The following is a 13,128-nucleotide window of genomic DNA, read 5'->3' as shown; positions in this document are numbered from 1 at the left end:
GAACATGGTGGATAAGTTGTGTGGCGGGAAAAAAAATCAACAAGGCCAAATATTCAGACAGGGCAGATGGAACCCCTTGGTTGAAAGTTCTACAATCGAGGAATTTGAACAGAGATGGCAAGCGATAGTGAGTACGTGGTCGGTTAGGAAGAAAAAGGTCGTTCGGTATCTGGCTGGAACATGGATTCCACTTAGAGAGAAATTTGTGCGTGCGTAATGATTGTTTCCACTTGAGTAACCAGACTACCAGCAGAGTTGAAAGTCAACACTCGTCTTTCAAGTATTACCTTGGTAGCGGTAATAGCTCATTCGATTCCCTTTTTAAAAGGGCACATGCACAGATTACAAATCAGCAAGCCAGGATCCGACAAGCGCTACAGGAATCTATGAATTCTGTAGCAAGGTTGCTACGACAACATTTATTTAAACCTTTATATCGCCATGTATCCATTTATGCCTTAGAGCAGCTCCAGCTTGAGTATAACCGCATGTTAGAACTGGGTGATTTTGTACTAAACAAATGCGGTTGTGTACTTCAACAAACCCATGGATTGCTGTGTGCATGCTATTTACATATGTGCATCGGTTCACATGGTGCTTTGTATGTGGATGACATTCATCAATTCTGGAGTACTTTGAGGTACACAGAGGTAGGAGACGAGACCAACGATGGAGTACGATACGCGAACGCCAATGATAAGGAGTACTTTCAATCTCTGATCGATGAAGTCCTTAAATCTGATCCCGCTGTTGTACGCCGAATGTCTCAGGTACTTGAATATGAACAACACCCAGAAGGAGCCGAAATACCTGAGCCTTACGCAAGTCCACCGAGAAAGGGAAGACCAAGCACAAGTAAAACCATGAGAAGGAAAAAAAGCGCTTTTGAATATAGCAGATCATCTTTTCGTGGTCGAGGGTCTAGATCTTCATCCCGCGGGAGATCTAGTGGCAGATCTAGTGGTCGAGAAACGCAATCTTCAGTAGGACTTAAGTTTAGTTTCAACTTATCCGGTACATGACTATCGTTTTTATTATTTAATTTCATTTGTTACAACTTCATCTTATTAACTTTATTTTCAGTTACTGCAGATGATCCAGGAGGGTGCGATTTTTCACAGTTTTCATGGCCTAATGACATCCCATTCATTCTTCCACCTTACTTGTTTAACTGGATTGATGTGTTAGGTGATGGTAATTGTGGATTTAGAGCTATTGCCGTCACAAAGCTGGGAGGCGAGGAAGCATGGCCTCTTTTAAGACGTGCTATGTGTATGGAAATGCAAATGAACAGAGAGCAATACCTAGGTTTGTATCTATCCCAGGAGTCGTTAGACGAGGCTATATTTAGAATAGGTTCACTCGGCAATGGACCTGCTCCTTTTATTTACTAGATGGATGCACCGATGGCTTTATACTCTGCAGCAACGTTTCTAAACATTGGCATTGCTTATTATGGTTCTAGTAACGGTGACACGATGTACAACTGTTTGGTTCTTCCATTAAGGAAAGCACTGGGCGTGCATAGTGTAAATAAAGTTATACATATATGCTGGGTGAATGGAAATCATTATGTTCAACTTTTAATGAACGACGATTCATCCCCACTGCCGCCCATCCATCAACGTTGGAGAGAAGTAGTTGACAATTTCACCAGACATATTGACACACATTTCGCTACGAGGATTATGCTCTGGAATAATCTATGCGGGCACGTACGCGGGCAGAGAACCTTCAATAGAAATGCCCAGTATGCGTTGCACGTCATGCAACATAATCGTCATTTCCCCCCATGGCATGTGGAAGGTGTTCGTATCCGGCTGCCACCTCTCCACGAACGTCGATATCAAAGCACAGTCGATTAACTGGTGCATAATATCCGGTAGTCGGCCGAGGGAAGTGGCAGGTAGAACATCGTTTAGCGCATCGAACATATCCTCAGTCGGATGATGGACTCCACCGGCCTCTTCCTAATACGGAAATCCAGAATCGGAGGCGTACGCTCGGAGCCGTCGAAAATAAGTTTAGCTATGTGCCCGCCATAGCTAGGGATTAGTCGCGTATCTGTCGGCCCCCCGGGCTGGGGCGATGTGACTAACCAGTCCGTGTTAGCGGACTGTGAGGGCCTGCTCTCTCGTGGCGGCTCATTATCGACGAAACTACGTCCTGCGCGCTCAGATGCGGCAGAAGAACTAGGGCCGCCACGTGCGAATCTCCCGTCGGGCCCCCGAACAACAGTCCAGTCTAATGGGCGAGAATCGGGAGCTTCGTATTGAACATCATCAGCATCATTATCATCATCACTAGAAACCCCCCAACTACTCTGGATGCTGTTAGACTGGTCATCAAGAGGGGTTCGGACTAGGTCTAGCGCACTCGACCTTTGGGCAATACTGTGTCTGGCAGCCTATTCCTGCCTAGCCCTCCTGGCAGAACCCGTTAACCCCCTCTCATGCGGGTCCCCTCTGAGTAAGGTAGGCCTGGAACTACTACCTCTCAACAATTGTCTAAAAAAACCCTTTCCTTTTTCCTTGATTACCAGCCATTTACTACAATTTTTGACAATTTCATTAAATATTAATAATAAATGAACATAATCAAATATTACGTTACATTAACCAGATGAACAAAAAACAATATTAATTTTCTAAATTGACAATAATCATGAAAATAATAACAACATTAACAAAAGTAATAACATTAATAATAATCATAACAATAATAACACAAATAATAACAATAATCATAACACTAATAACAAAAAAAAATAATTATGAATAAAATTAAAGGATAATATAATAACAATAATAATAATAACAACCACTATAATAATAATATAATAATAAAAATAATAAGAATAACAGTAGTAGTAGTAATAATAATAATAATAATAATAATAATAATAATAATAATAATAATAATAATAATAATAATAATAATAATAATAATAATAATAATAACAATAATAATATAAATAAAAATATTAATAATTTCTAAAACACAAAATAATAAAAAAAAATGGAAAAAAAAAACAAACAACACCAATAATAAAAACAATTTTCAACACAACATACAAAGTTTAATAATAATAATAATATTAATTATAATAAACATATTTAAAATAATAAATTAATAATTAAAAGAAAAATAATTATTTAATAATAAAAATAATAACAATCACAAAAATAATAAAAAAATCATTAATAATATCAGTAATAATAATAATAATAACAACAATAATAAAATTAAAAATAACAATAATAATTATCAAAAACAAACGAAAAAAAAAATTATTAAATGAATCGCCCAGATCTGGGCAATTGGACCCCGGTTAAATCGCCACATTTTTGGCGATTGAACCGGGGTCCAATCGCCCAGATTTAGGCGATTCATTTTACTTTTTTTTAATTTAAATAATTAACATTCCGAAAATTAAAAAAAAACCACAACAATAACAATAATAATAAAAACAATATAAAACAGTTATTAAAAATAAACATAATAATAATTATTATAACAAACATATTTACATTTATAAATTAAAAATCAGAACATAAAAATATATTCAATAATAAAAATAATAACAATCACAACAATAATAATAAAATTATTAAAATAACAGTAATAAAAATAATAATAACAATAATAATAATAATAATATAATTAAAATTTATAATAATTATACAAAAGCAAACGAAAAAAAAAATAATAATAAAAATTTGAATCGCCCAGATCTGGGCTGTTCAACTTAAAATTTTTTTTTTCGTTTGTAAATTTAAATTAATTAAATTCGAAAAAAAATTACCTCGATTGATTGTTTGCGGATTAAACTTAGTTTTTTCTCCCACAATTTGCTTTTGTAAGTTGGTTTTTAAGTGTGGTAAGAAAAATTTTAGTGAGAATGTGGTATATACAGAAAATTTTAAGTTCAATGGCAAAATCGTAATTTTTTGATTATCCAGGGGCAAATATGTAATTTCCTCGGAGGTGACGATAAAATGAAAAGGATGGCGAAATTTAAGGATTTGGAGTTTTTTTGGCATATGGTTGTTAGGTTGTTTTTATTCGTTGCTTATGGATTAATGGTTGTTGGCTTATTATTTTAGTAGTTGTTTTTTAATAGGTTTTTTAACCGGTTGAGAGTGTTACGGTATTTATGAACTGAACAATCAACATTCTCATTAATGATACTAAAAATTCTTTTAAGTCTACAAGAGTTTATGAACTGCTAGTAAGGATTTGAGTTGAACTTTCACCTGCACAGTGAACAAACAAGGGCCAAAGAGGAGTGCTCTAGGAGACTTCCTCCGATAATAAAGTAAATATGTGCATAAGAAAGATTGTCTAACCTTTTTCTTAGAGTGCACAGTGGCCTTTAGCTCTAAAGAAGAGACATCAGAACTTGTTTATGGATGTAAGATCCTTAGTTTAAGAGCGTAGTAAATGCTTGAGAATGCTTAAATGTTTAGGATTGCTTGAATGCTAAGAGTTAAACGTATCTTTGGTAGTGTATGGCACTGTATACATATAGTATGTCAAGTGTGCATGGAGAGAGAGGTTTCACCCTAAGTGTCTCATTTTCTTATTTGGTCAAGTCACCTTAAATGTCTCATTCCTATTTTAAGTCTATCAACTTAACCAATTTACCTCTATTAAACTTAACTTTTTCACACCTTTACACCTACTAACCCTACTTTATCCCTATTAAAATTTAAAAACACTATATCTTTTCTTTTACATATAGTCTCATATGACCACCTAAAAAATAGTGAAAAATCAAATAGGACATATCGGGTGAATAGAAAGGAGTATTAGACATTTTACAGTAGAGAATCTTTGTTTGGATCACTAAAAAGGTGCAGAATGTTCTCATAATATATGTGGAGTTCATTAACTGGCTGATTCCCATAGTTGACCTTTTGTCCTTTAGTGGTGAATGCAGTAGTATAAAACAAGGTAGACATTGGTGCCTATGTGCTTAAACAAGCACATGCTCCCTGGAATCTACTTCCTTTGTTTCATATGCTTTGTTTCATATTCTTTGCTTGACTAAGCACTATTACAACGTATCATTCTGAAATATTCATAACATACTCTAAATGTTCCAAAAGAATTTTCAACATTGAAAAAACGTATAAACCTTACATCTTCCCAACAAAATTATCGCGTAAGATCATTATCGTAGTCTCGCATACAGTTCTCGAAGTGCACCAAAAATTATACAGAAAAACAAAGAAATAATGTGGTTCCGTTGTTGTATCTTCAAGGTGTGGATATCAAAATTAGAATGCTCATTTTGTTGCTAAACAATGCTGTAATTGTATTAAACATGAAGTTAATACTATGATTATGACTCCAAACCCATGTTATTTTTGTGCTCCATGAGTTTGTTTTCTTATATTAATGTGTACATCAAGTATAACTAACTTCTGCTCCAACAGCTTCAACTGGCGGCTCTCATCATTCAGGTTCTAACCCTACACGGACCATGACGAAAGGCCATTGTACAACAGCATCTGAAACCACAGGAATAATGACATGAGACGATAAATTCCTGACAGATACAACATTTTATTACCGGATGCCATCAAGTAGCTCTATCTAACGGAGTATGAAGGGTGTGTACATGGAACATTCCCCATGTAAAAACAAAGAGGTGTCTATGATTGACCCTTGATGGCAAATTATCAGCAATTTCAGATACATAAGAAATATATATGTGATCAACAAGTCATATTATATCCATTATTGTCGAAAAGCAAAGTATAAATTTTGGCTCCATCAGAAACACAAAATAAGAACATAAATGCAAATAATAAAATATTTAACAATAAAAAATTAGAAATTTCATCTGATCAATCAACTGCATAAGACTGATCACTCTCACTGAAACCAAAGAGGGCAAGCTAACCAAAGACCATGAGTACACCCATGACCCATCTTTAGGACATAATTGAATCACAAGGATAAGGTAATAGCACAACGCAAATAGTGCTTGATCAGAATATAATCTGAAATTCAGTGTAAATAGAAGCAGATTACAAGTTATATAACATCCTAATAAAGTACAGTATGCCGTAGGTTTGCGCAGGTTGGGTACGTTTACCCACTTATAAAGCAGCAGGTTTCTTTTTCAATGCCAACTAAACCAGGTCACGATGCCCATCTAACACTTCACAGTTAACACTTACACATGGAGTTCGATGCCATAAGCTACTTTAATCTCTTGGGGATAAGGTTGACCACATTCCTCTTGTCCTCTCTTTGAAGGGAGTACGGGTATAGATTATCCGTCACCTTCCCTTACCCAGACCCTGTTTTCAAACGGGATATTGGTTGATGATGATGATGAAAAATCACTTGGGGCTGCACGACAGTCTAAGCCATTGTTATACAATAAGTAAAGCATTGTCATGTAGAGTACATGTTATATGTACTTCGGGGCCAGTGGGTCAATGGGAAACCTCTTTATTATCACTAGCACGGGTAACACATGCCAAACCTCTCCAAGGTGGGAGCCACTTAATAGAATTTTGTGACCAAGAGTGCAGCTATATTCACATTATTAATGACAAGTCATTTTGAAAGCAATATGAAGTAAAAGTAGAGAAAAACCGCCTTTTTGAAGTATCCTCTTTTTTTGTTTTCTTTAAATCTTTTAAGTGAGGACCGCCATTCAAAAATCTGATCAAGTTAAATCACCTTTTATGTATATTGAAGGAACCACCATTGTTTGGAGTAATCTATGTATCACATTCTGTTGTTTTCTCATCACACACCTTGCATATTGTTCGTTTGTTAAAAGTTGGGACCAATAACTAGTAATTCACAGATAAATTAAACATTGGAACAATAAATGTGAAAATTAAATCAATCCCATCACAACAACTAATTATTAAACACTTCCATATCTAACTTTACAAAAACTCAACTACAATTACTCATGCCATAACCCCGTTCCATAAACTTGTCAAATTTCAACTTAGTTTAAACCCTTCTGAATCCAGCATTTGTCTCTACATCTCTAGCTATGATCTTGTCTGCAAACAACATGGACCATAGAACTTCTCCTTGAATAGGTTTTGTTATCTCACTTAGGACAGTTGCAAATAATTAAGGTTTAAAAGCAAAACCTTAAATGTAAATCAATTGTTATTTTGGCTCCTCCACGTATCATAACATTTACTTTTGCTATCTTGTTCATATCTTGCACTGTATGGATATAATTACGTGGCATACCTTTCTTAGACATAACCAACCACATACCATAACATTGTTTTAAACTACCTTATTACAAGTTGAGCTACACTGATATACTTACGTAGCATACCTTCCTAATACATAGCCTACTAAAGTACTTCTCTAAATCAATAAAAATCATGGCCATTTCTATCTTTTTATCTTATACAACTCCATTTGTTATTGCATTAAAATGTATAGCTTAAATGGTAGATCATCCTGGCACAAAACCTAATTGATTTGCAGAATTGCTTTGCAGTGTTGTATTGACCTCTCTGATGACTTCATGGTGCGTCTCATAAGTTTATTTTTGCTTGTAGTTTGAACAATCTTGTGCATCCCCTTCATTTTTGTAAATAAGTACTAGAGTGCTCACAGCTTTGCTTTCCCGTGTTTCATTTTATCTTTCACCTCTACTATGCTTATTTTTTGCAATAAATACGTTGTTCTCTTCCACACGTTCTATCAAAATGTTTCCTATGGAAAACGTTTTAGTGTTTTCTTTTTCTAGGTCAGACCTTTGACTCTTCCATGTCAATGACTTATTATTGTGCTAGCTTGATTACAAATGAACATTAAGGATTTGCATGACGTTTCATCGGTGTTTCAAATTGCGTTTCTGTTCTGTTTTGATCAAAACATCGGATGGGGCAACATTATGTGTTTCGTGCTTCAATGCTATATATTTAAGAAGTAGAGCACTAGATTGGCATGGCAATTTAAACAGATAAAAGTATAAGCCAAGTATGACAGAAAAATTAAAATTTCAAAAAGTAAAAATTCTAAAAAAAACATTGAAATGAATTCTCACAAATCCAGATTTGGTTTACAACAAAATAGGATACTTATAATATACCCAAGAACAAATATCAAAATAAGCATCTTTCAATCCATTTGTAAGGTAAAGTTCACTCTTCAAATATTAATATATTACCCAGTCTAACTACATTCTGTTAGATTAAAAAATATTATAAACATCATAGTGCAAAAACAAGGTTGCATCATCGGCTCATCGCATCACAACCATATAGTAAAGGTCAGGTCGTATCAGTTCTTTGGGTTGGGAAAAAAAAGCTTATGTATAAGAGTAATTCTGTATGACACAAACAAGATGATAGACTGATTGTAAAGTACAAAGCATACAAACTCTTATGATTAAAGCTCTACCTGTGAGTTCTTAAAGATATACCACCAAGCCTTAGCCACCGATACGTATCATCGGCCTATTTGCTGTATTTGCAAGGTCAAACATTCCTGCATGGGCAGCTTTCTTCCTTTTCACCTGTATCATAATTAATACATAGACCACAATGAGTAAAAGTATTTGAAAAGAGTAATATGCGAGGTTTCATCTAGATATAGAGGGTGCAACTTGCTGCGTTTTATTAACTTCTCACGAGAATAATAACGTGAATCAAGAAAAAAGTAAAATGGTTCTGAAAGACTTGAACATACTGCATTTCCTATTATTTCCATGAGCTCACTGTCATCAGCACCTTCGCGCATGGGGTCTCTTAAGCTCACCTGCGTTTACATAAATCCTCAGTGACTCCATTTAAATTCTTACATCAAGTGAACATGTGACAAATAAAGTAAGCGGACACGCAGAACCACCGAACATGTGTATTACGACTTCCTCAAAGAGACTCTGCTTTTAATTTTTTTATCGGCTTCTCAATATACTTGCTCAAAAAGCCTTTTTCAACTATCTTTGTTCTTCTTTATACTGTTACTGTAAGTAGCAAAAGGGGCAGCACGCTTGAGCTGTTGAGCATATCCAAAAAGTCGAGTGGGTAGATACAACATGGGAAATCAATTCATCTGTCTGTGCAACTCTACCATTTGGGATGACATTTTTAACTTAGCAAACTTACTCCACTCTGAAAATTGAGTATATCTTTAGCCTCCATAGAAGAAGGAAGAATTCTTTTTGTTAAATACTACTAGGACCAGGATACACCGACTTGTTTGACATCAGTTTGGCACTTCAACATAAATCATTTGCCAGACTCCCCCAAAAGCCACACACCCACGCACATAGAGAGAAATGGGGGGGAGAGAAGCAGGGTGTAGTATTTTGGGATATTAGCAAAGTCTAATTCATATTGAAGCATGAAGTGAATAGATTAGAATACATATTAATGAAAATTGACTCAAATTGATCAATGAACTTTCTTCAGAAAAAAAGGCAAAGTAGAATACCAATGATTGATAAAAGAAGATTTGAAATCTTGGAGACACATACCTCTGAAGGTCCAAAGAGACATACTTTAAGGTTCCCATCAGCTAAAAGACGCAACCTATTGCAGCTAGCACAAAAATGCTCAGTCATAGATGTGATGAAAGAAACAGTTCCACAGTGCCCCTCAATCCGGAAATTCTTCGCAGTGTCTGTACGCTCATCATTAAGTCTCTTCAGGTTAGAAAACTTTTTTACCTGTAAGTTAGCAATAAGCAATGACATAATAAGAAAACTGAGAATTATAGTGAAATTTTTATTTACAAATCTTTAATTAATTAGTAAATAAGAATTGCATGGAATTGACATACCACGCTCTCCATCATTTCAGAATAAGGCACAAGTTTCTTGACATTCCAAACATTTCCATCAAAGGGCATGAACTCAATGAATCTAATGTTAATAGGCTTATCACGCGTTAATGCAACAAAATCACATATTTCATCATCATTAAAACCACGCATGACAACACAGTTCACCTGAAAAGGAAACACTGAATATGGAAAACACAAATCTAGAGGTAAAGACAACAATTAAGTTTGAAGATGAAAAACGTACTTTAACAGGATCATAACCAAGGTCCACAGCAGCATTAATCGACTCAATAACCTTTTCATGCCCTTTCCTCCGTGTCATGAATTCAAATTTTGCAGGTACCAATGTATCTAAGCTAATGTTCACTGCGGTAAGGCCACACTCTTTAAGCTTTGGCAGTTTTCTCGCAAGAGTGATTCCATTAGTTGTTATGGCGAGTGTCTTCAACTCCTTCATTTCAGACAACTGCAAGCAAATATCTTCAATATCTCTCCTAATTGTAGGCTCTCCTCCAGTCAAACGTATTTTGTTCACTCCATTGTTAACAAAAAGGTTTGCCAACCGCACTATCTCGTCCTTGGAGAGGAGTTCAGGGCCAGGAGTGAGCTCTACTCCTTCAGCAGGCATGCAGTACTGACATCTTAAGTTGCAACGTTCTGATATGGAGATCCTCAAGTATGTATGCAGCCTCCCAAATGAATCAACCAACATGTCAGAAACTGGATAGCTTTTTGTGGCATCTTCAACCATTTTAGTGCAGCCAGTCGAATATGAATTAGAGATTGAGCCATGGAAAAAACTGTAAATCAAACTTTGAGATGCGACATTGCAGACTAAAGAATATGATCCAGTCGCATATTTTACCTGGTAAACAAAATGAACAGAAACAGATTTTTTTATTAGCACTTCAGCCAATGTGGTACCATCTTGAGCCAAACAGTTACATTTTCTGCATATTTTTACAATAATCATCCATAGATGTTATTTGAAATGTTTAAAAGAATGCTCTATAACAAAAGGATGAAGTAATTTAGAACTTTCTAATTTTACTACTTTCCATTGTTCACTCCATTGGCTCAACAAATGTCATACAAGATATTCAGCCTCTATTTCCCATTGCAAATTTCTATGGCTTAATCTGTTGTGATTAAGAGCTGACTTTGGTCTTTAATCCATAGTAGATATGTATTGGTAAAGAAGAGGTGAAAAGGGGTAAAATGAATATAAGGTGAAAAGACTCGAAAAGGCAAATTTGGATTTTTGACGCAGCAAGAAAAGTCGAATCGGCTTTTCCCCTGGCCAAGGGAAAGCCGACTCGGCTATGGATGCTGGAATGTCTATTTGTTCTTTTCTTCTCGGCTTTTCTTTCTTAGACTTTTGTATGTAAGTAATTATGACCTATTTATTATAAATTGGCCAAAATATATATCGATTAGTGGCTAATGCTTTCTAACCCTCTCTCTGGATTACATAATTCTCTCTTTCTCTCCTTATTCTCTATTTCTCTCAATTGTGATCATCATCCACTGTAACTCCATTGGAAGTTCTGGAAGGCAATAAAGACATCTAGGCTAGACCGTGGACGTAGCCCAACTAAGGGTGAACCACGTAAATCATTGTATTTGGTTTGTTTGCTCTTTCATTGCCTACATTATGATTCTTGATTGTGTTGCATTGAATTCTGTTTTGGGTGTTGTTTGTGCAAACCAATTCTTGAAGCTTAAACCTTTGACCTTAGGGTAGTGGGGGGTTAATTTTTCAATTCTAATCTAGTATGAATTTATAATCAATTCCAAAATAAAAAAGGAAAGCATTCCAGTGAAACAACATATCCAAAAGTATATAGAATTATGTAGGATATCATCTCTAAATGAAACAAATCATAATGTTTTTCCAACTCAAATTTTCACAATACTTATAGATGCTTACCTGTTTTCCTATTACTAGCAATCAGAAAAATGTCTTTGCATATACAAAAAGAACATCTTAAAAATTGAATTTCACATCAGAAATAGTAAAATGGAATCAATGCAAGATTCAAGCTTAACACTTCCTCTGTGCTTCTTTGTGTAGTAATAGTGGTTAAGCGGCTTACGCCCGTAAACGGTATCCAATGTACTATTTTGATCTTTATAATTACAAACTCTAATAAATGTATAATATGCATTTAGACAAATCAATTAAAACCCCATTAGATTAGATTTTTACTTTTTCTTGCACATTAAGAACATGATATTAGACAAAATTAATGCATGTGCAAATGTGGCAACCAAAAAATACAGAGGAGATAGAAAAATCCAGCAAAAAATGACACAAGTAAAAAGAGAGGAAAAACTCAAAAGCACCGAAAACTATCAATTCTTCCATGTTTCGCTGATTCTGGTCTTTCAACAAAGAATAAGCAGAAACTCCAACAAAAATTAAAAACAGACAGTAAATTCATGTCGATATTGAAAAGCAATTTCAGCAATAGAACAAACCATCGGTGAAACTTACTGCGTTTTGACATTGATTGAATCTTCCATAGCGGTGTAAAGCTTTCGGTAAGTAGCGCCACATCTTTAATTCAATCAAAAAGCCTTGTGTTGGTCAACTAATCACGCAACAACAATTAATTACAACATTCACGCTATCTATAGATTGAACTGTAGAATTTAACTGAATTTCATCCCGATTTTTAATCAAATTGAATTAAAATTGAATAGAAATGTAAAAAGGATAGAATAAAACTTTGACTTTGCAACAACCTGCCGCATGTTAAGCTCCCAAAGCTTAGTAAAGCTTCAATGGCCGACTTTATAGAAAAGGAGATCAGAAGGAAGACGGAAGCTGGAAAGAAGGGAAATTGAATTTATAGTAGGCGTTTAGTATTCCTTTTTGTTTCCAATTTTGTGCTTTGCTTTTTCTAAATAATAATAACAAAATACAAGATGTTGAAATTAAACAACTTATCCAATTCTTATAGAAGTAGTTGCAACTTACTATTAGTAGAGTTTTGTACTCTTTTCAAGCATAATTTCGGTATTGTCTATGTTAGAAAAATTATAAGATTTTAGTTCAATTTTTATAGCTCTTATTAATTAGTCTATTATGTAATTTCATAAAAAAATAAAAAGAATCAGTTTGTCCTTTTTTATGTATATTTTTTCTAACTTTAAATTTTATTTTGTTAATTTTTATGATTCTATTGTTGATACACACAACATAAGAAAGTTTCGTGTGGATTTAATATACACTAAATGGTGTGTAATAAATTTTATATGTTAGTGTGTTACTAAAGTTGAGGGTAAGTAATGTTGGTTAGTGGAGTAACGAGTAGCGTGAGTTAGTAGAGC

At 34.7% G+C, this 13,128-nt stretch overlaps 1 protein-coding gene across 2 annotated transcripts; it reads right to left on the bottom strand.

The window, feature by feature from the left end:
• Positions 1–5,100: 5,100 nt before the first annotated feature.
• Positions 5,101–12,744, bottom strand: LOC130824363 (GTP 3',8-cyclase, mitochondrial). 2 transcript variants are annotated; one of them, XM_057689335.1, is made up of 8 exons: positions 12,541–12,744; positions 12,290–12,352; positions 10,037–10,657; positions 9,790–9,957; positions 9,485–9,676; positions 8,695–8,763; positions 8,407–8,521; positions 5,101–5,516 (listed from the first exon to the last, which is right to left on the bottom strand). In XM_057689335.1, the coding sequence occupies exons 1-7, from the start codon at positions 12,547–12,549 to the stop codon at positions 8,438–8,440; spliced, it is 1,206 nt and encodes a 401-aa protein (XP_057545318.1). In that variant the 5' UTR covers positions 12,550–12,744; the 3' UTR covers positions 5,101–5,516; positions 8,407–8,437. The 2 variants fall into 2 exon arrangements, with proteins under 2 accessions (XP_057545318.1, XP_057545319.1); XM_057689336.1 differs by having other exon boundaries at positions 12,290–12,386; positions 12,541–12,742.
• Positions 12,745–13,128: the final 384 nt, after the last annotated feature.

The sequence above is a fragment of the Amaranthus tricolor genome, chromosome 9 (genome assembly GCF_026212465.1).
Source record: "Amaranthus tricolor cultivar Red isolate AtriRed21 chromosome 9, ASM2621246v1, whole genome shotgun sequence".
Taxonomy (NCBI): Eukaryota; Viridiplantae; Streptophyta; class Magnoliopsida; order Caryophyllales; family Amaranthaceae; genus Amaranthus; species Amaranthus tricolor.
The sequence above is the reverse complement of the archived record's forward strand: the minus strand, read 5'-3'. Positions and strand labels throughout refer to the sequence as shown.

What these genes read in the sequence shown, in the direction of transcription:
- LOC130824363 (XM_057689335.1), bottom strand. An exon ending in TCAATCAATGTCAAAACGCA is followed by an intron (nt 10,658 to 12,289) that starts GTAAGTTTCACC and finishes TTTGTTTACCAG; the next exon opens with GTAAAATATGCGACTGGATC. An exon ending in TGGAAATAATAGGAAATGCA is followed by an intron (nt 8,522 to 8,694) that starts GTATGTTCAAGT and finishes ATTATGATACAG; the next exon opens with GTGAAAAGGAAGAAAGCTGC.